Source organism: Loxodonta africana, chromosome 15 (genome assembly GCF_030014295.1).
Source record: "Loxodonta africana isolate mLoxAfr1 chromosome 15, mLoxAfr1.hap2, whole genome shotgun sequence".
In the NCBI taxonomy this organism is placed as follows: Eukaryota; Metazoa; Chordata; class Mammalia; order Proboscidea; family Elephantidae; genus Loxodonta; species Loxodonta africana.
This window is the reverse complement of record NC_087356.1, coordinates 11,231,814-11,255,887: the sequence shown is the minus strand read 5'-3', so window position 1 is coordinate 11,255,887 and position 24,074 is coordinate 11,231,814. Positions and strand designations below refer to the sequence as shown.

Below are 24,074 nucleotides of genomic sequence, written 5' to 3'. Positions count from 1 at the left end.
TCAGTTCGTGAAACCACACAGACGAATCCTGAGGACATTATGATGACTGAAATAAGTCAATCACAAAAGGACAAAATACTGTATGATCCCACTTGTGTAAAAAGACAAAAAATAAGTACACATACAAAAATCAATATCACTTGGTGGTTACCAGGGATCGGAAGGGGAGGAAGGGGGAGTCACTCTGTAGACAGTAGGCACTTAGTACTTTTGCGGATGGGAAAGGCTGTGTGGGTGAAGTCTGCTCAACTTGACCAAAGTAAATGATGACACTAAGAAGTACACAATAATAGGAGATGTTATTGGTAAATGCTGTAACATACACAATTCTGCAACAACAGCGGTAAACAACTAAAAAATATGTGACTGGTTGCATAGGTAGATATGTATGTATATATGCGTATAGGGAGGTATATGTGTGCACGTATAGGTGTATCTGTAGGCATATATATATACGTATTTGTGTGTGCTGCACATATATTCACATATATAATAAAACACACAGGAGGCACAGCTGTGAATAGTGCCTAGATATAACCAAACACCTTGCAGGATTGATTTACTGAGTTTGAAGGCTTAGGACCATAGTCTGGTGGGACAACTCAGGACTAACTGCCTACATGAACCGTGGCCTCATCTATCCTGAGGCCAGGAGAACTAGATGGTGCCCGGCCACAATTGATGACTGCCCTGACAGGGAGCTCAGCAGAGGACCCCTGAGGGAGCAGGAGATCAGTGGGATGCAGACCCCAAATTCTCATAAGAAGACCAAACTTAATGGTCTGACTGAGACTGGAGGAATCCCGGCGGCCATGCTCCCCAGACCTTCAGTTGACACAGGACAGGAACCATCCCCGAAGACAACTCATCAGAAATGAAAGGGACTGGTCAGCGGGTGGGAGAGAGATGCTGATGAAGAGTGAGCTAATTATATCAGGTGGACACTTGAGATTGTGTTGGCAACTCTTGTCTGGAGGGGGGATGGGAGGATAGAGAGAGAGGGAAGCCGGCAAAATTGTCAAGAAAGGAGAGACTGAAAGGGCTGACTCAAGACGGGGAGAGTAAGTGGGAGTAGGGAGTGAGATGTATGTAAACTTATATGTGACAGACTGATTGGATTTGTAAACGTTCACTTGAAGCTTAATAAAAGTTATTATAAAAAAAAAAAAAATGTGACTGGTTGCATAGGTAGATATGTATGTATATATGCGTATAGGGAGGTATATGTGTGCACGTATAGGTGTATCTGTAGGCATATATATATACGTATTTGTGTGTGCTGCACATATATTCACATATATAATAAAACACACAGGAGGCACAGCTGTGAATAGTGCCTAGATATAACCAAACACCTTGCAGGATTGATTTACTGAGTTTGAAGGCTTAGGACCATAGTCTGGTGGGACAACTCAGGACTAACTGCCTACATGAACCGTGGCCTCATCTATCCTGAGGCCAGGAGAACTAGATGGTGCCTTGTTACCACTACCGACAGTTCTGACCAGGCACACATAGATGGTCCCAGGTGGAATGGGAGAAAACTGTAAAACAAAACTTAAATTCTTTAAAAAAAAAAAAAAAGGCCAGACTTACCGGACCAGTTGAGACTAGAGGAACCCCCAAGACTACTGTACTGAGATACCCTTTAAACTCTGAACTGAAACTACTTCTGAGGCCACCTTTCAGTTAAATAACAGATGGGCTCAGTAAACAAAATCACTGTGGGTACTGTGCTCCTTAACGAAAAAAAAATCTGTATGAGACTAAATGGTCAACACTTAGCCTAAAGCAAAGATGAGAAGGTTGGAGGGGGCAGGGAGGCTAGACTAATGGAACAACCAGAACAAAAATTATTAAGAAGGTCAACACAATGTGGAAAATGTAACCAATGTCACTGAACAATATGTGCAGAAATCGCCAAAGGGGAACTAATTTGCTCTGTAAACTTTTACCAAAAACACAATATTTTTTTTAGAAAAAGGAATATAGAATAATTTCAGGTAAAAGTAAACACGGTATTCTAAGTAAACCAGAATTTTTATCTATATAGAATACGAATTCCTATAGATAATGCCTGAATGAGCATTTGATAGCACAGGCCATATAATTAAAAAAAAAATGTCCACAGCAGGACTATTCATAACCCTGTGCTGCCAACACTCCTCATGTTCACCAGCAGCAAAATGGGAAAAGACTGAGATGTGTGCCGCCAGCAAACAACGAGAGGGATGCGTCAACAGAGATTAAATGTCTCACCGTGTGGACCCGAATTAAGAAAACAGCCATAGTATGATTAAAAAAAAACCCATTGCCATCAAGTCAATTCCGGGTCAATTCAGAGTAGAACCGCCCCTTAGTGTTTCCAGCGAGTTGCTGGTGGGCACCATCTATAGAATTCAAAAGTAGGCAAAACTAAAACATAAGACCACTTCTTCTTACCTCCTCTTTGTTCCTAGTAAGGAGCGACTTTTCTATTCTCGTATTTGAATCGGAGGTTCTGAAGAATTATCAATTAGTGGCAGAGTGGTTAAGAGCTTGGCTGGTAACTAAAAAGGTTGGTAATTCGAAACCACCAGATGCTCCTTGGAAACCCTGTGGAGCTGTTCTACTGTGTCCTATAGGATAGCTGTGAATCGGAATCAAGACCACGGCAATGCGTTTGTTTTTTTTTTTTTATAACCCATTAACTCCACCCCTTCTTTTTAGATTCCAAATGGAATCTGTGAACAATTAATAGGTTGGAAGAAATCTAACCTTTGTCGGGGCACTTACCATTACCGTCGTTTTCATTTTGGGCTTTCGGCCCCTCTTTGAATATGACCCTGTAAGTGCAAGAACCTGATTCAACTCCATTTCCTCACACCGGGCTTCTACTAAGTGTTCAACAAACACGTTGACTTAACGAATTTCCAATTCTGACAGCTCTTCCGTTATTCATTTCTTTAAATAATTCTTACACCTCACCTCTTTGCGATTTCAGCTTGCAAGAAGAGAGTGCTTTTAGAGAAGAAAACCAGAGCACAAACTCTTTGATGCTATTCCTGCAGCTTCACTAAGCTTGAACCATTGGTTCAAATACTTGCTCAAAAGCCCTTTTGCATTATTCTAGAACAGATGCCTAGATCAGATACTTATCTACTCAGAATTTAATCAGTATTTTCTCACTGAGGGGGAAAAAAACAGATGCTGAGAATGGTCTTAAATATCCTTTACTTCTTCCTTCATCCCTGAAAGCTTATGTGTTAATATGATTTTCTTCTAAGCACAATGGCCTTGAGGAAATAAGAGGGGTGGGAGGGACCTTGCTTACAGGCACTCCTCAATCGCTAATAGCCTTAAAATTTCTACTTCTATTCCACTTTGGATTTTATAAAAAGATTTGAGTAGAAATCCCCTCTGTGTGCTTCACCAGGTCTCCCAGGTGGGCTTTGGACTATGTGGTCACCCTGAAACCTCTGAGCACCAACAACTTACCATTACATATTTATATTCCCTGGACCCCAAAGACAGGTCACCTTGTTGGTTTCTTATCAAAAAGCTGTGTCATTGTTTTTTACTTTGGTAAATGAGTTTTTTTTTTTTTTTTTACTTTAATGAAGGTACTCTTTTGTCCACAGAAGCGGACAAAACAATTTGAGAACCAATGGATTAGAGACAAACTGTATTCCATTGACTATTTTGTCTTTTTATTTCAGAAAACCCACCTTTCAGTTTTGCTGTTTTATTACAGCACCCTCGCTAGTTGTCTAACGTAGACTTCTTTTAATCAAAATTGGCTCACTCTCAACACTTCAATGCCACTGTCAGCTGATACTGCTGTCTGTTGTTACATCAGATTATCTCTTCCTTACTCTCAAGTGTGAACAGCCTTAATGGCATTTTCTATTTTCTGACTGTATCTCTAAAATACTTACTTCATAGATCTAAAGCCCATCCACGTGACATGATCAAATATCATTTTCATGGACTTATTATTCTTTATAGTTGCGTAGTGTTCCACTGTATGTACATTCTACAATTTGTTTATCCATTCATCCACTAATGGGCACTTAGGTTGTCTCCACCTTTTGCTATTGTGAATAGTGCTGCAATGAACGTAAGTATGCACATGTCTATTCTTGTCACTGCTCTTATCACCTCTAGAATATATACCTAGGAGTGGGATTGCTGGGTCAAAGTACTTCTTTTTCTAGCTTTTAGAGGAAGGTCTGCAGTTTTCCATAGTGGTTGTACCATTTTACAATCCTACCAGCAATGTGTGAGAGTTCCACTCCCACAAAAGCCTCACCAGCATTTGTTTTCAATTTTTTTCTTGTATCATTGCCATTTTTGCAGGGGTGAGATGGTATCTCATTGTCATTTTGCCTTGCATCTCTCTAATGGCTAATGATCGTGAGCATCTTTTCATGTATTTGCTGGCTGCCTGAATGTCTTCTTTGGTGAAGTGTCTGTTCATGTCCTTTGCCCCTTTTTCAACTGGGTTGTTTGTTTTTTGGTGTTGAGGTGTTTAAAAGTTTTCTGTAAGTTTCGAAGATTAGACCCTTGTCTGCTACGTCATAGTTGGAAACTTTTTCCCAGTTCTCTTTTTACTCTTGCTGATATCTTTTGATGAGCCTAGGTACTTAATTTTTAGGAGAACCCAGTTATCTAGTTTATCTTCTGCTGTTTGTGTTTTTAGTTATGGCTGGCATTATATTTATGCCATACATTAGGGCCCCTAGTGTTGTCCCTATTTTTTCTTTCATGGTTTCTATAGTTTTAGGTTTTATATTTAGATCTTTGATCCATTTTGAGTTAGTTTTTGTGTAAGGTGTGAGGTATGGATGTTGTTTCATTTTTCTACCAACAAATATCCAGTTTTGCCAACACCATTTGTTAAAGAGGCTGTTTCTTCTTCATTGAATGGGCTTTTACCCTTTTGTCAAAGATCAGCTGCCCACAGATGGATTTACTTCAGGGGTCTCGATTCTAGTCCATTGGTCTATGTGCCTGTCATTGAACCAGTACCAGGCTGTTCTGATTACTGTGGCTGTATGGTAAGTTTTGAGATCAGAAAGTATAAGGCCTCCTGCTTTGTTCTTCTTTAATATTGTTTTATCTATTTAGGGCCTCCTTCCTTTCCACATAAAGTTGGAGATTAGTTTTTCCATTTCATTAAATAAGACTCTTGTCTTCTTTACAGAAGTAAATGTGAAGAATAATTTTAAATGCTGTACTTCAGTTTAAAAAAAAAAAAAGGTGGATTGAGGAGCTTGCCAGGGCTAATGAGGTAGGGTTCTCTGAAGGTCCTGACTCACCTGAGCATCAGGTGAAAGGTGAGGATTGAATGCCTAGAAAAGTACATATAGTAAATGATACTTCAGGTACTTCCAATTTTTATAGTTAAATATTTGAATTTAGAAATATTACGAAAACCCTATGGCATGCAGTTCTACTCCGCACACTTGAGGTTGCTATGAGCCAAAACCGACTTGACAGCACCTAGGAACAACATACCCATTGATGAAACCCATTGCCATCAAGTCAATTCTGACTCATAGCGACCCCATAGGACAAAGCAGAACTGCCCCATAGAGTTTCCAAGGAGCGCCTGGTGGATCTGAACTGCTGACCTTTTGGTTAGCAGCCATAACACTTAACCATGTCACCAGAGTTTCCACAGCAACGTATAAAACCATAGGGAATACACAATCTGGACCAGGGGTTCAAAGTGTGACCCCAGACCAACAGCATCCACATCACCTGGAAACGTGTTAGAAACGCAAATTCTTAGGCCCTACGTCTACAGCTCCTGAATCAGGAACTCTGGGGCGGGGTGGCGGGGGGGGGGGGGGCGGGGAACCGGGGGACGGGACCAGGCAATCAGTGTTTTCACAAGCCCTCTGGGGGCTCTGATACACACTAAAGTTTGAGAATCACTGATTTAGAAAGAGATTTAAGAGACTTCCTAAAAATATAGTTTGGGTTTAAAAATGATTGCTGTAAGAAAATATTAAAATTTAAAAAAATGGCCAGGAACTTTTCTAATCCTTTTATTCTGTTCCTTCCTGGCCAATTTTAATACATTAAAAAAAGTGGGGGGGGGGGGGATTAAACACACACTAACTTTGAGAGTGCCAGATATGTGGGTTAAAATTATCTTTATACCAAGACACAGTTTTTCTCTATCAGAAACAAATGGTTAAACACTGGGATGTAAATACTACTGTGGGACATGAAAATATGGGAGAACTGTGATTTCGATGGGATCTTTTGAGTCTTACAGAGATGAAGATGACTTCCTAAACCATTAGCTTATGCTATGAAGTTAGCTACTCTCTCAGGTGTTATAATTTTCAGACTTCCTCGTAGTTATAACCTGTCACTTTCTCAATAACCTTTAGGACCTGGGAGAGGACGGGGGAATGTTGTCATCATTAGGTGCTGTCATGGATTGAACTGTGTCCCCCCAAAATATGTATCAACTTGGTTAGGCCATGATTCCCAGTATTGCATGGTTGTCCTCCATCTTGTGATTGTAATTTTATGTTAAAGGGAATTAGGGTGGGATTGTAACACCCTTACTAAGGTCACATCCCTGATCCAATGGTAAAGGGAATTTCCCTGGGGTGTGGACTGCATGCGGGGAGCACAGTGTGTCCTTTGGACCTGGGGCACCTGCACGGAGAAGCTCCTAGCCCAGCGTTAAGACTGATGACAAGGACCTTCCTCCAGAGCTGACAGAGAGAGAACACCTTCCCCTGGAGCAGACCCTGAATTTGGACTTCCAGTCTACTAGACTGTGAGGAAATCAATTTCTCTTTGTTAAAACCATCCACTTGTGGTATTTCTGTTATAACTAAAACAGGTGCTGTCTAGTTGATTTCTACTCATAGTGCGAAGCGCCCCATAGGGTTTCCTAGGTTGTAACCATTACATGAGCAGATTGACCACTGGGTGGGTCTGAACGGCTAGTCTTTTGTTTGGCAGCTGAGTGCTTAACTGTTTATGACCACCAGGGCTCCTTTGAAAAGAAGGAATTGATAAAACACTGACAACTTGCACTGCTTACTATTTATAAATCTAGCTACTAGTTATTCTTTATTGTAAGAACAGCCTGCTAACCATTATCTATAGAATGAATGTGGACAAAATATGTAAGGACCTATGACAAATATACAGGTAAACGGTAGGAATTCTGAATTTTCCAGATTTAATGAACTATGGTTTAGCAGACAGAAGTATGATGATGAAATATGAATAATAAGAATACTGTTTATTCTTCAGCTGCTAGAAATAAAATACATGACAATTATACAGAAAGGACAGCAAAAGAAGAGATGAGAGGAAGGAATGAGAAAGAGGACTGAAACAGGTAAAGAAACTTTGTTGGTTTGTACATACGTTCACTGGTCCACTCATTCATTCACTGGTAAAATACGCACTTAACTGATCTGTGAAACAGCGAGAGCTTCACTAACACGGGATATCATAGGATGACCCCTTTTTCTTTTTTCCCAGATATATGTACCACCCCTCCCCCCCTTAAAAAAGCACTGACTTACTAGGACTCAGAGTTGGGTTATTACTTTACTCTTTAAAACAGAAAACTATTAAGTATTTTTAAACGAAAAACACTGCGAAGCACAAGAGGCTATCTCATTTATACGGCAATCCCTCAGGATATTGTAAAATAATACATTCTTACAGACAGACTCCAAAAAAAGCTGCTGTGCTTACTTAGAAGTCAGGCTTCCTGTGGTAACCTCAATCCAAGGAACAGTTTTAGACCCAAAGTTTCTTAAAGAGGAAAAGGAAATTAAAAGAAAGACATTTCTGAGTCTTACAGGAATGCTGGTCTCATCAGGAATCTTTCCATTCCACACACACCACTCACTACGTGGTACGTCAGGTTATGAAGTAAGGGCTCTCTCTGGTCCCATGGTGGCTGTGAAAGCCAGGCTTTAACCTTAGAAATGCCAGAACGGACAGGAAAAAGACAAAGGAGGAAGGGGAGTGCAGGGGGGAGACGCTGGCAAGAGGCAGAGGCAGTGGATAGTGGAAAAGAATAAGCAACGGAGACCACCAGGACAGATTCCCCAGTAGCAGCACCTGGCAGCAAAGACCAGCCCTAGTGATGAGCGAGAAAAGCAGGTAGGCCGGAGTAGTTGTGCAGTCAGGAGACGACCGACATGCCTCAGAAGACCCTTCCAGCAGCCCTCTGGCACAAGGTAAGCACACCGCACATCATCTGCTAAAGCAAGATCCCTCAGGAAAGAGAACCTACATGTCTCCAGGCCACGTGACAGCCTTCAGACCAAGGCAGCACCACTGAGTGCAGGCTGACGAGAGGCCCAGCAGTTACTGTCAAGGCCAATTTCTCACCTTCCACCCCCATGCCCCTGATATCAAAGGGCATGGCACATTATAAACACACTATAAAAACATCACAGCAGCAACCCAGCGTTGGAGGGCTCAGCTTTTCTAAATTAAGGCAGAATGAAAAAAATCCGGAAAGGCTTTCATTCAAATGGTTAAAATAGAATTTAAGCAATTCATGTTTCAATTATTTTTAGAAGGTTAAGTTTACTCTCCAATAAGGTGAGGTAAATAAGACATTGTCAGCTGCCATCAGGTTGGCCCCCAACTCATGGTGAGGCTATACACAAAAGGATAAAACGTTGCCCAGCCCTGCACCATCCCCCTGATCGGTTAGGGATGGGGCCACTGTGATCCACAGGGTCCTCACTGGCTGATATTTGGAAGCAGATCACCAGGTCTTTCCTCCTAGTCTGTCTTAGTCTGTAAGCTCCATTGAAACCTGTTCAGCATCACGGCAACATACAAGCTCTCAATGGGAGACGGGCAGCAGCTGTGCGCGAGGTACACTGGCTGGGAATTGAACCTGGGTCTCCCGTGTGGAAGACGGGAATTCTGCTACTGAACTACCGCTGCCCCCCACCACAAGACATTAAGAGTGTATCAAATTCTGAGATGGAACCCAGATAATGCAAGTATCCCTCACTAGATGCGGTCCTTGAGTTCAGACAGCAAAGACCACTGTAAGTGCTGGTCCGGCAGAGAAGGGTTACATCTTCCCTATGGCAAACAGCCTTGGAGGAGTCTATTCTCGTCCATCCTCCTTCCGAAGACTTTCCCTTTCTCCCCCAAGTCCTAGACAGAAAAAACAATGAATGGGACTAACATCTCCACACTGTGGGGCTTCTTTAGCCCCTCTCTCTACTAAACATTTTAAATCAAGGTTATCCTTTTGATTCTGAATTATACTTCTTCCTTAAGTATTCTGGACCTCTCACCTTATATCGTAGCTGGTTTTACAGTGCTTTCTCTAAATTCCTGCCCAATAGAGTTAAAAGTGCTGCTGTACTTTATTCTTTGAAGCCTCAAACATGGTCTAAGGGAAGCTATGCGCAGAGCTTACACGGCGTGAGAACAATTTAATGTGATGTCTTGCCAGAAATGATAAACTCTGGTGGCTTGATAAGAAAATCTTGGAGTTCAGATTTCAGATGTAGTTAACTTTCAGGCACAACGTGCTCACCCAAGCATACTCAAAGATTGCGGCAGACTCTGCAAAGCTGCTGACATCATGAGGAGGTCCTATTTCCACCACTATGATGCTCCTTCTGCCTCAAAGAAGAAAAGATCACAGCTAATTCTCTTTGAAGGGAAAACGCATCTCTGTAGCCTTGAATTCCACTCAGATCAGTCAACAGGAGTCTTGAATAGACACTTATCATGATAACGACATTTTCAGGCACGCAATTACTAGTGCATATTTTTTTTTTTAGCATATACTTAACTAGCATTATGCTTTACATTAAAAAAAAAAATAAACTGAAGCCTACCAGAATCAATACAACTTAAATATAAAACTGTTGTTAGCTGCCGGAGCGTCATGGTGACCCTATCTGCAACAGAACAAAACACTGTGCCATCCTCGCGATCGTTGGCGTGTCTGAGTCCATTGCAAACCTTATGGATAACAACAAATATAAAATACACTGGTCTCTATCTTTCAAACTCTTGTTCTTGGGGGTCTCACTATGTGTATGGTATATGTGGAAAGAGAGCTACAAAACTGGTCCAATTCTTCCAGACAGGCTCAGCCACACACACCCCAGGTTTGACTACCACTGGAAACAGATATGCCGCTGCAAGTCAAGTGGCCTCAATGCCTTGATTCAGTTCATACACACAAACTCAACTCTCTCAAGAACGGTGTATTTCTTTTCAATGCAGTTCCTAAGTGTTCTAAAAGCTTTTCAGAAGTGAACTCAGTAGCGCTGCCTGCAGCAGAGATGACCTTGGGATTCTATGATTTAAAAAGAAAAATAAACCAGCCAACAAAAGGCTGTACTGGAAACCAGGCACCCACCCACCTCGCTGAGAGTACTCCTCTATGCCTAGACACAGTGAATCACTGGGGCCTCGGCGGGGGTCATTAACAGACTGGGAAACAGTCAGGGAAAATGACTCCTGAGTGTAGAATGGAAAAGGGCATGGGGAAATCATGAAAAAAAAAAAAAGGCAAAACAATATTTATGAACAAAACGTATTTTACTTACCCTCCCCTCTCCATGCCTGTAACTCCGGGAGATAAGTGGTTAAGTCGACAATGAGTCACTATATTAAATAGATATAAGTAAACCATAAAGTCCATACTAAATCTTACTCATCTATCTTCACAGGAGCCCCTAAATATTCTTTGGCTATTTCAAGTATATTCTCATAACCTGAAAAGGAAATGGCATGATACTGTCATACTGTGCACTATAGATGTGTGTGTGTGTACGTGTATAAAAAAAACCCAAAGAAGCTACTTACTGTTGAGTCAACTCAGACTCATTGGGTACCCCGGGTGCATCAGGATAGAACTGCGATCCAAGGGGTTTCCAATGGCTGATTTTGGAGATCGCCAGGCCCTTCTTCTGAGGCACTTCCAAGTGGACTTGAACCTTCAGCTTTTCAGACAGCAACCCAGGGCGTTAGCCGCCAAGAGCGTTAGCCGTTTGCACCACCCATAGACACGTTCTCTATTATATATATGTACACACACATGCATACATACACACACACACTTATTTTTACTGTTTTCTCTTGAGCCCACCAACGAGCTGGCAGGCACTTACCGAAGATTCACTATCTCTAATGAGGAAGTCCCCTTCCACGCCCCGCTCGTTGAGGGCGCACTCCGCCTGGTGCCGCGTGACGTTCCCATAGTACCACTCTCTCCCCGCAAAGCGGCCAGTGGCCGAAGGTCCGGTGTAGCTTATCTGAGGGGCGTGGGAAGGGTGCAGGGCCGGCCCGTCACTGAGGACCACCACGTAGTTTTTGGGAACAAGGCCAATCTGCCCCCGGGAATTTTTACATTTCCACCACTCGGGGTCATTTTCGGGTTTCTCAATCACTTCCATGGTTTCTCCCTTCTCGAAGTTGAGCTCCTCTTCGGTGACGGAGCTGAAGGGGTAGAGAGTCTGCACCACGTGGAGCACCCGTGCGCCCTGGCCGTTGCTCATGGCACCCTTCCGCAGGCTCAGGAAGCTGGGGGAGTCCGCGCTGGCTTCGTCCACCTCCTCCATGACATAGTTGGAGGGAAACCACCCGATCTGCCCGTTGTAGCTTCCTCGCCACCAGCCGTCGCTGCACTTCTCCATGACGATGACCCGGGACCCCTTCACCAGGGACAGCTCGTCCTCCCTCTCGGCGAGATAGGCAAACTTCACGTAGGCGGGGATGTTGAGGTCGTAGATGCGGTCGGCGCTGCTCCCGTTGGCGGGGTACTCGGCGTCCGTGCTGGGCGTGGGGGACGCATCTCTGGCGCTCGTCTTCCTCTTCGTTTTACCCAGGCCTGCAAAGACACAGGGACGCGCTGAGTGGGCACTCCCGCAGCACACGTACAATCAAATGCCAACTAGTTTTTTAAATGGTTAAAGGATTACTAGTTACAACGATAAATAATGAGGGTTTTGATGCAATTCCTGCGTCAATGTAACACAAAGGGCTAAAAATCGACTGTGATGACGAGCTACCATCGCCATCAGAAACATAAAATTTTGACCACGGTATTGTGCAGTATCAAATCACTAAACGCTGCAAATTACTAAAATTGATCTTTCTCTTTTCCTCATTAAAAAAATGCCAAAGTACCTGCAACACAAAACCTAACCAAAAATAGTGGAAAGTTAAGTTTCATTTTGAAATGATACACCTTTTAGAGCATTCGTGTGCCACTCAGAAATAAGGTATAAAGGCATAGACAGAAGATGGTCCGCATTTTTGTACTGGATGGGAAGCTGAACTAAAGGAATTCAAGCCCCTGTTCCAACCCTAAGACGGCGAGCAAAGCTTACACTTCCTGTCCTGCTCCTTCCCCGCCTCCTCTCACTCTGGCCCTCCTCTGCTGCTCCTATCAGGTTAAACAAAAACAAAAACCAAACCAGTTGCCCATGGAGTCGATTCCAACTCCTAACAACCCTATAGGGCTGAGCAGAACTGCCCCATAGAGTTTCCCAGGAGCGCCTGGCGCATTCCAACTGCTGACCTTCTCATTAGCAGCTGTAAGTCTTAACCATTAGGCCACCAGGGTTTCCGATGTTCAGTGCCTGGAATGGCTGCCTGTCACCATAATAGGCCCTACTGGACAGGAATGTATACTCACCTGTTCCCTTCCTGAAATCCCTCTTTCTTTCAAAAACGGTGGACTACTTTCCCACAACACATTGTGCTGAGTAAATTAGAAAAGATTAGCTGATATGTTAAATCTAAAGCAGAAATTTTTCATACTGTGATTGAAAACCCACTTTAAAAAAAAAACAGTTGCCGTGGAGTTGATTTCCACTCATAGCGACCCCACACGTGTGAGAGCAGAACTAGGCTCTATGGCCTTTTGGAAGTAGGTTGACAAGACTTCCTTCTGAGGTGCCTCTCTATAGATTCAAACCTCCAACCTTTTGATTAGCAGCCGAACGCTTAACCATTTCAGCCACTCGGGGATTCTCAAAACCCACTAGCGAATCGTAAAATCAATTCACTGGGTAGCTTTTTTTTTTTTAAGGGAATAAAATAGAAAATCTTCGAATGCATCAGACAATTAGGATCAATATTGTTTCTTCAGTTATATATGTGAGTGTGTCCCAGATTGTACTGTGAAACGTATTTCTTCCTGTAGGTGAGAAAAAAAAAATTGAAACGCCCTGAGGTAAAAATGCTTTAACTCAGTTAAAATGCACAGAATTCCGGAACATTCTTGAGAAGTGAGCCCAAGGGAGGAAAGCATGCCAGCCCCAGTGCTGGGGATATACCCCCGGACCGGTGGGGATGTACCCCTGGATCGCTGGGGCTGGCCATGCTCCTGAGCCTTTCCTAAGCGAGCTGCTTACCCACCAGCTCTGCTTCAAGATTCTATATGAAAACTGTGGCCACTTGCAGGCCTTTTTCCCCCTCCCAAACGACACTAACCCATTTTCATGGGTAACTTTTACTTATCTCTCCTCCAATTGCTTAAACTGCAACGAAGGCAGTTAGGCCCCTTAGAATTACTTTTGCTTCTCCCGTCTTCTTGCGCTAGTGTGAAGTCATGAAGACTGAAATGCTGGATCATGTCTCCTCTGCTGTTGAGAGGTGGTGTGCTGCCTTCCCGTGTGGACCTGCCCAAGCTCTCAGACTCCACTATCCTGGATCTATGCCCACCCTGGGCCGCCCAGCAGAGCCGCTCAGGCCGAAAGGCACTCAGATGAGCAGAGCAAGACCTGTGTGGTGCGCACCATGCTGCTGGGGAGTGGTCATTCACCAGAGTTTTAAAGCGAATAGAGGAATTCATCTAAAGTTAATGGCCTCTGCAATTTCTTTACATTTTACTCAAGTGCACGGGGAATGCAAGAGAAACCTGGAATATTCGACTGAGTGTTTAAAATTTAGATTTCTAAATAAGGGTAATTTGTTTCATAGGAAAACATGAACCTCTAAATTTGAGTAGAGCTAACCCTTTAATATGAACCCTGGTGGCACAGTGGTTAAACACTCGGCTGCTAACCAAAAGTTTGGTGGTTTAAACCCATCTGCTGGCTCTGTGGGAGAAAAGACCTGGCAATCTGCTCCCACAGGACTACAGCCTAGGAAACCGTATGGGGCAGTTCTACTCTGTCCTACAGGGTCGTTAGAGTTGGAATGGACTCGACAGCACACAACAACAATCCTTTTGTGTGTTTTCAGATGCAGCACAGTTCACCTATGTGATGAGAAAGCACTGTGATAACTCAGCACCTTCAAAGTACGGAAGGCAGTTCACAAGAGTAGGCGTCTGTCCAGAAGACAGCGGGGCCTAAAGCTCGTCATGAAGATGTTATAAAACTCATAAAACAGTCAACATGCTGAAGCAGCAATGACCAGGCCAAGTACCATTTTTATTGTAACCAAGATTTCAAGACAATAGCATTTAAAAAATAATACTTTAATAGACCTTTTCAAATCTGTGAGTCAGAGAAACTACTTGAGAAAACACAGAAGAGCAGGTTTTAGGATATTCATCATGACAGAAAGATAGAGGTGGTAAGATTACCAGAAACAACAACACGAAGGCTTTACTACCATAATACATTATACTGTACATTACATTTGTTAGGTGCCGTTGAGCTGGTTCTGGCTCAGCGCAACCCTACCTACAACAGAACGAAACATACTTAGCATAATACTCCATAGCTGATTTGTGAATATACTACTTCATCTGGTGACTTTTTCTAACCATCAAATAATTAGTTCAATTAAAACTCTTCATTACCATTGGGTTAACAGTGTTTATCAGCCACTTTTTATGCCTCTAGATCTCAGAGGTAAGGCCTTATTCTGGTTCTAATGCATTTAGCACCAAGGTGGGTCCCTTTTGAAGTGTGTGAAGCTCAGCAGACCTGAGCTGGAGCCTCACTGTTGCATAGGTTGAGCATTTCTATTAGGTGATGTTTCCTGGATGTGTTAGTTTTGTAAACTTTTGCCCCTTTTCCTTTATTTCTGTGAGATGAGGCTTGCAAGAATAATTAGGGCTTTCCTTTGTGATAGTTAGGGAGCCCTGATGGGTTTGTTTTGGTTTTTCTGTGTCATATTTGGAAAACCAGAGGCTCCCCATGTAACCTGATAGAAAGGTACCAGCAATAAGTTATTTATGTGACTCACTGGTATATTGTCACACCACAGACTGGTGGCACCACAGTGCCACTCGCCTCACTGGTGGCTTATATCACCAGCTCATATTTCTCAAAGTCCCTATTCCCAATCAAAAATTTAACACATGCTCAATTAGCAAGCAAGCATTCCAATACTGAAAATACATGCCATCAAAAAAAAAGGGGGGGAATGTAGTAACGAAAGTTTTAATCCAATCACTGAGTTCTTGCCACGTGCTGGGTCCCATCCTAGACATTAGGGAGGATGAGATAAACAAAAGAGGCAGGCTCCGGGCCCTTCCATGGAGCTTGCATTTCTCTTATCAAAGCTGTAATATTCACGTGGCAAATACACCCGTTTTGCTTTAAGGTGATCTAGCTACTCTGAGGCAACAGTGGATGGCACTGCTGCAGGATGACCAAGAGCACAGCCCTGGCTGGGAATCCTGGGTCTGCCACTTAGCAGCTGTGTGTTCTTGGGAAAGCTACTTAGTCTCTCTGTGTCTCATTTTTCTTACCTGTAAAATGTGGACAGCAATTGTATATAAATTCAGATTATGCACATAAAGAGCTAAGCACAGAAATAGTCTATGAATGATAGTAATTAATACTGTTATGAACTGAGATGGGACTTCAGGTTTTTTCTCAGAATGCTATCTCACCAAAAGACGGCCAACCCTGTTAACCTGTTGCCATAAAGTCGATTCTGACTCACTGCAACCCTACAGGACAGAGTAGACTGCCCCACAGAGTTTCCAAGGAGCAGCTGGTGGATTTGAACTGCCTTTTGGTGAGCAGCCGAGCTCTTCACCAGGCTCCAAGAGGGCCAAAATCCTCTTTAAAAGCTCTCAGTCAAGATTCCACTAGTACCAGGTGGCCATCAAAATAAAAAGCCTGTCTACGGGATTTCCGGCATTTGGAAAACATTCTTCTGTGGGAGTAACGTCACCTGTCATTGCTGGTGCAGTAAAATTCAAGAGGCAGGTGTCTGGGAATAAGGAAGGGACCTGCTTTACTGACACCGACATTACCTGAACCCTCACAACAGTCCTCTGATGAGGTGGCTATTCTCTTGATTTTTACAGATGAGGAAACCAAAGCTTAAGAGATTGGGGAACTGTTGCAACACACACAGACCTGTAGGCCCAATAAAAGCCTATTTAACCCATAATACTCAAGGAGCACAGTTCTGTTAGAGACTGACTTATAACATGGTTTTCATGGCAAATAAATTATCATTTGTAACTTGATTTCGCGTGAAAACGCATCCGGGATTCTGAACTAGGGTGTCGAGAGCCCACTTGTGCCCCCTTCTCTGTTGCCCTCCCAAGCAGGCATAAATCTTTCCTCAGATTCTAGGGAATGAATACAGCCCCTGTGTCGGGGGGCTGGGAGCAGAGCTGTAGGTGAGCTGATGGAGATTTAGTGTGTAGTGAGAGTCGTAGACCAGGGGCTCTCGAAGCAGCAGTTAGCTAGGCTGGGACAAGGGATGGAGGGGGTTGCTGGTAGAAAATGTATAAATGGAACCAAGTCGCTTGGGTTGCTGAGGAAAGGGGTTGCTCTTTCTCCTTCTTTTCCCCACTTTTCCCCTCAGCCTGATGCTGCCCAACCGTCAGAGCCAGGGTAATCTGAAACAGAAGGGATGAGAGACCCTGAAATGTTAGCAAAGCAAGATTCAGTTTTGCTCCTGCCCTTCCCACTGCGAGGAATACTGGGGAAAATAGCAAAAAAGCTGAGGAATGGGGGGAAGGAATAGTAAGGTGGATAGGCAAGGTGTCTCTGGTGGCAAAAGGGAAAGAAAAGGAGAGAGGTAAGAAACAAATCCCACCAACAGTTAGGGTGGCCTTTCTGAGTGAGAAAATTAAGTGAACTGAAATTTGTGAGCCGGGGCTGCCTATAATACAATAATAACTTACGTGGGAACAGGCTCAAGGGCTCAGTGACCTGCCCAAAACCAAAAAAATCCAAACCTGTTGCTGTCGAGTTGATTTCAACTCATAGTGACCCTACAGGACAGAGCAGAACTATCCCATAGGGTTTCCAAGGAGTGGCTGGTGGCTTCAAACCACCAGCCTTTTGATTAGCAGCCAAGGTCTTAGCCACTGTGCCACCAGGGCTCCTCTATCATTCTCTCGTTGCCTCTACTTACCCTGAAGTCACAATAGCACCTATGGTACAGCTATGAGATCTCATAGGGATGGGTTTTAACTACAGAATGAGCAGTGGTTCACGTGCGTCTACCAGATGAGAGCAGCACTCCTACACAAGCCCCAGAGAGCAAGTCAGAAGACAGAGGGGTACGTGAGCCCCAGGTCCCCTACTCCCCGCCCTCACTGGTCCAGCCCTCCAAGGCAATTTCTCTAACTTGAAGGCAAATTTATTACCTTTTAAGCAAAGACATAACATGGGCATTCCATTGCTTTCCACTTTCTTTACGTCTGCTTTCTATACATCTTCCATTTCATCTTCTTTCATTAAAGTCCTATCATCTACTTCTTCTAGGTATGAACTTCGATGCTTTTTGTTTTTAACAAGGATAGTGATTTTTTTTCTTCTAGAATTTACATATTTTCCCAATATTAGAGGCAAATCCTCACACACATTTCTTAAAGACTCAGGTCATATTTATCTAATATAACTAAACCATAACTAAGCCAAATGTAATAGACCAGAGACCCTTATTAATTAGTGCTTCTACTCATCCCATATTTTCAAAGCACATTCTAGAACTTTCCTTCAAGGCCTGCTCATCTTAGGCCCAATCATGTAGTCCTTGTGTAGCTTCAGCTGTGGACAATAGGGCCCTCAGGAGACCAGGCCCTATGGCAGGCACACAGACGCGCATTCATTTGGGCACTTGAGGACTCACCCTGTGCAAAATGCCTAGACAACTTCAATTACTGCATTGTTGCATTTTCAGAGGCAGGAATGTGCACTCAGTGTGTCTCAGCAAGATTTGGACAAGAGTTCAAGAGATGTGTATTTCTCTCGATTTTAATCATAAAATTCAGTGTTGGAGCATTTTGGCTGCAGGTGCTTCTGCCATCTGCTTTGGGTAAAACATATTATGGATATGAATATCTAGAATGCAGCCTTTTGCAAAATCTAAAGGCTGGCATGCTCTACTGGGTGAGGTTAAGTAATATTTTGCCAGGTATTGACTTTCTTTAAGGGCTTGCTCAATAATGTATCAACTGCAACACCCTTGCAAGAAGAATTCCCACACAAAGAAGAAATGGAACTCACTGTGAAGGAAAAAAAAAAAAAAAAAAAAGATGCTGCTTCATGTGCCAGGATTTTAACTTCTACACTGAAGATTAAGCCCCGAAAGCAGCTCAATTTCCTTAAATCTCTGGTCACAAAATTGCGGCATTTAAGCACTAGGAGAAACTTCAGTCATCTTGGTCACATGTTTTCAAGCTGCTGCTGTGGGGTCCTGAGTTCCCGTGTGTGTGCTGCTGAGGAGACTAGCAGGCACAAGAGCCTGCAAACCCCACCGCTGCTGCAGACCCCTGTCACTCTACCCATCAGGCAAGAAGTGCTTGACAAGTGCTCGAGAGATAAGATAGATGACAGTTTCAGGGTCTCACAAGCCAGCCGGCAGCCAGCTGGGACATGGCTCCATGGGCTCAAAACTCCTGAGCACAGGGCTGCCCGGGAGGGACCGGGTTTGGGGCCAAGACAGAATCTGAACAAGTTGTCAAGGTGCCATCGCTACAGCTGCCACATGGAAGACCAGCCACAAGCTGGGTGACGAGTTCTCTTTATCTGCATTTAATTTAAAAAGTCACATGTGCAGCATCAGAAATATTTCTTACTTTATGAGCAGACAGCATAATTCTAAATTGGCAAACAGCCAAGTTGGATTTAAAGGTAACCTATACTTTTCTGCTCTTGTGACGATTTCCTGGCAGCGAGCTATTAGATCTCTGACCCTGAGTTACATTTTTATTGACAATAATAAGCACATTTCATTTAACTTTCTGGAATAAAATTACATACATTAAAGACTGAGTTCTAATAAAAGCTTAGTATGTCATACATTATTAATGCTAGTAATTCTAAAGTCAAAATCTTCCCTACACCCCTTTTAAGATAAAGGGATGTTATAACAGATGACTTTAAAACATGTTCTGTCATCTTCCAGTTGGAGTCTTAGAGATTTAAAATAAAACTTCAAACAAATCTGACAGCTCAGACATACACTCAAGCAAATTCATTTAGACAATAATGCACTCAAGTTTTAGGAACTCTATTGCAAAACCATGTTATTTTTGTTACTAATGAGATCTGTATCATAAACCACATTTAACTAGAAAGCTTCCTTGTATTGAAAATTTCATTTACGCTAAGCATGATCAGAAACCAAAACCAAACCCACTGCCATCAAGGTAAGCAGAACCTGTTGCTGTGGAGTCAATTCCGACTCACAGCGACCCTAAAGGACAGAGCAGAACTGCCCCATAGGGTTTCCAAGGAGCACCTGGTGGATTCGAACTGCTGACCTTTTGGTTAGCAGCCGTAGCTATTAACCACTATGGCACCAGGGCTCCATCTTTAGGTTAAAAAAACCCACTGCCGTCAAGCCAATTCTGACTCATAGCGACCCAACAGAACAGAGTAGAACTGCCCCATAGAGTTTCCAAGAAGTGCCTAGTGGATTTGAACTGCTGACGTCTTGATTAGCAGCAGTAGCACTTAACCACTACACCACCAGGGTTTCCACCTTTAGGTTAAACCACCAAACCCACTGCCGTGACTCATAGCGACACTATAGGACAGAGTAACTGCCGCATAGAGTTTCTAAGAACGCCTGATTAGGGACCTTAATTTGTGGGGGTTTGCTCTAATCAGGATTAGGGCCTATTAAAGTCAACTAAAAATTATAAAAAGTTCTTACTACTAAATGTTAAGGAGCTCTGACAAGGTTTGATTAGGGTACAAAGTGAACAAATTACAAATTAGGGTGTATTTCATGTTTGGCTTCTAATAGTTTTTCATGTTATCATATGTTCACTTAGTTTGCATCAAGTTTTTTAGTTAGGCTGGGAAGATTAGCTTCTATTACTCGCAGAGTATCCAGTGTAAAGATTTACGATAAAAAAATACTTGAATGTGTAAAGGTAAAAAACTCAAATTTACCAGATATTTTTTGAAAGGGTGACCATTTAAGATTAACACAGCGCTTCGCCATTGCTTTTTATCTGTTCAGCATCCTTTTTCCCTTTTCAATTCGAACAAAACTTCTTTCCTCACAGGGGAGCCCGTTCATGTGACCTGGGCAGGGCTGACCCCACGCCTGAGCTGTCCCACCCTCGCTGGTCCATGGGACAGGACACATGTTGGCTAGCACTATCTGCTGTGGTCATGGGAAGACCATCTCTCTGAAGCTGCCAGCAGCCATCAGGCCACATTGGTAGGGGGTCTATGTGAAGAATGAAGAGGCAGAGATGAGCTGGAACGGGGCATAGAAAGACAGAGAGAGAACCTTGATGACATGAGTTGAGCCCCTGGATCCAACCGCACACCAATTAACTGAGCCAACAATTTAAATTTTCTTTTAAATTTTACCTCTTTTTTTTGCTCTAGCTACTTTTGAGTGAACTTTCTGTCACTTACAAGTAAGAGCCCTGGCTAAAAATAAAATTATTCTCCCCCCATCCTCACCTCTCTATCTCACCTCCTAGAATATGCCAAACTGTTGACTCCTTTTCGGGACAGTGGTATATTCCTAATTTGGTGCACATGTAGAAAAGAACACACTAATAGTTTTGGACCACCCAGGTTTGGATGTGGAGTGGGGTGGGGTGGTGAACACATGTCCTAAACCCAGATAATCTTGGGTTTAAAATATTTACAATAAGGGCTGTCATGAGAAATCTGAGAGTGGGTGTCCATCAAATTTAGGTCTCACCAGCCAAGGCAATCTAACCTCAATTTCCTGGGGGCTATAAGAGCTCAGCTGCTAACCAAAAGGTCAGTGGTTCAAATCCACCAACCGCTCCTTGGAAACCTTTTGGGGCAGTTCCACTCTGTCTTATAAGGTCGTTATGAGCTGGAATCGACTTGATGGCAATGGGTTTGGTTTGGTTTGATCAGATTTGACTTATTATGGGCCCAACTAAATTCACTTTGGTCCAGAATCCTAAGCACAGGTTGTCAGAGAGATCATCAAGAGAGGCTCAAGAGAGAAGAACAGGGTCTTCAGTATAAACCTACTTATGACAAGTCCAAATTTAAGTCAAAACAGACTCAAGTACAAATGCCATCACTAGGTTGCTTTAGGAAACCCTGGTGGCATAGTAGTTAACAGTTCAGCTGCTAACCAAAAGATCAATAGTTCGAATCCACCAGGCACTCCTTGGAAACCCTATGAGGCAGTTCTACTCTGTCCTGTAGGGTCGCTATGAGTCAGAATCAATTCAACGGCAATCGGTTTACTTTTCTTTTGGTTTCAGGTTGCTTCAGTTAGCATTTATTCTTCTGGTCAACACACGGGCTCAAACATGTTACTAACTGTGGGCTGGAGGCTCACAGGGGCTGAGGGGAGTGAGATCTGAAAGGACAAGTGAAGCTTCCCTGGTAACTGGGGAACTTCATGACACTGGTCTGGATTTCCACCGTGGGCAAAGGTATGCCCAAGCTGGGAGAGGACGGGGTGCAGCCAAAACGTCTGCCTCTCCAAAAAGAGAATCCTGAAGGCATTCACTGCACAAATGATGTGGCCAGTTTAGGCAAATGAGAAGGGGGGAAAGAGTTATTTTTTTTCTGGGGTTTCCTCATACCACTGCAGAATCCTCCTTAACAGCAAACGGCATTTAAGGAATGGGCTTTCAGGGGGAACTCTAATAGACCTCGAATGCTCCTCAATCCCTCCTGAAACACTATCCCTAGGTTCAGCCATTAATCCACAGAGAACACCTACAGATGCCTCCTGAGGTTGATGAAGGTCTCTTTGCTCATTGTTCACTGCATGGCTCAAGGGAAGGAACGAAGACTGGAACAGATTCCTGGCCTCCTGAACCTTACAGATTGATGCAAGAGGGCGGTATTAAAAAACCCAAATTTCAAACAGTGACAAATTGTGACAAGTGCAATACAGGGAAAGCAGGGAGGGAAGGCTTCTCTGTGGGCAGAGCCCAGGAGCAGGAAAGGAAGCACATGCAGGCAGAGAAGACAGGACGCACCAGGACCGCGAGCAGGAAGAGGAGCTGGCCACTCAAGCACTTGAAGGCAGACCTCCGTGGCTGCAGTGTGGACAGCAAGGCAGAGAGGGGGCACAGGACGAGACTGGGAATTGGGTAGGACTCACAGCCAGTGGCAGGTTTTGTAGGCCAACTTAGTAGTCACAGAAAAAAAGAGAACTGGGCAGGGTAGAAGCAAAAATGTCTCCAGTCGAGGTGGACAGAACCGTGTCAAGCAAAGCAAAATGTCTGTCGACCTACCCTTCTCTTCTTAGTGTCCTACTGATGAAAAATATGCTCTATTTGACACTGTGGACTCACTATCAGGAAGTGAATATTTATACAGAAAAACAAATTCTAAATTCCTAATCATTGCTGAGGCAAAGGACTACATGTACCCTTGCCGGCTTTTCCAGGTCTTCCATGTCTCTCTTTGGGCATTACTCTTAATACCATTTCATTTGCATAAAATTCCAGCCCTTTTCCAAACCCAGTCTTACTACCATTGTTGTGCTGTCAGGTGCCACAACAGTTGCGCCCATGTTCTATAACATCCCCATCATGAAGAATGGAGTGTATTCCTTTGACGATCAGGATGTGCTAGACACAGAAGAGATTAAGGGTTGGGTATAATGTTGGGCCAGGATCCTTTCTTCCTCTAAGAAATAGTTTAACTCTAGCTTGAAAAAAATAAAAAACCGATGTCTTTCCCAAAAGCTTAGCCAACTCCATCTCCCTGGCCAGTCAACACAGCCCATGAGCAAAGAGGCCCTGGGTGGATCAGTAGGACACCAGGGCCAGCATGTAAATAACTCGCTGTGAGTGTTTCCTCCACAATAAAATGAGGGTTGATCTCAAAAACCTGCTTACCTCTCAGATCTGTAAACAGCATTACAATAATGTGATGTCACTCCCCATGAGAGAAGAAGTCTTGTAGGGGCCTTTCTCCCACACCCCCTGGTGGCACTCATCCACCCCACTCTGGCACCCACCTCACTGCGCTGTATTCATCCATCTGTAAACACCATGTTCAGTCACCTTTATGTCCTCAGGGCCTGGCACTGGCAGGCCTTCAATAAATATTTGCCCAGTTAGCAAATTGCACTTCCTATCTTAATCACCACTATTTCATATGCCCTCACCAGCCCTTCCGGAGGAATCAAATCTCCCCAGTGACACCCACTCCTCTTACCAGGAGTATGAAAAGACAGATTAATTATAAGCAGACAGATACTGCAATTAGCAAACTTCCCAAGTACACACCATGCTAACCTTTCTCCTGCAACCTTTTCTCCTTTCAATCTTCAACAAAAATTTGAGGCCCTACTATGTGCCAGGCACACATAAACTCCTAAGTCAGTGAAGCAGTGATGAGGTGTAGCGAAAGTGCTGGGCCAGCTGGGGTTGTCAGACATATCCACAGTAATACTCTTTTCCTGATCCACCCCCATCCTCAGGGAGGCCCCTATAGTAAAGCTGTTTGGCCTTCTCTCTCCCAATGCAGATTGAATCTGGTAGATTTAACTTTTATTGTTTTTAGGCATGTGCACTTTGAGTGTTTGCCCCTCACTCTACAGTGAAGAGCTCTAGTGTTTGCCATATAAAATTCTCAATTTCAGGGGTGGGGGTGGCTGTGGTAGAATAGGACAGGGGAAGGAAGAGGAACGAAAGATGGAGAACTACTATTCCTGAAGAAACCCACACTGACTGGGTAGGGGTTGCCACTTGA

General features: G+C 43.5%; 1 protein-coding gene across 5 annotated transcripts in view; it reads right to left on the bottom strand.

Moving 5' to 3' along the window:
* NCK2 (NCK adaptor protein 2) overlaps nucleotides 1–24,074 on the bottom strand; it is a 176,197-nt gene that overhangs the window by 10,343 nt on the left and 141,780 nt on the right. For all 5 annotated transcript variants that reach the window (XM_010593577.2, XM_023552618.2, XM_064268582.1 and 2 more), the window contains one exon: nucleotides 11,136–11,854. In XM_010593577.2, coding sequence (XP_010591879.1) covers nucleotides 11,136–11,854 — 719 coding nt within the window. The remainder of the gene's footprint in view (nucleotides 1–11,135; nucleotides 11,855–24,074) is intronic.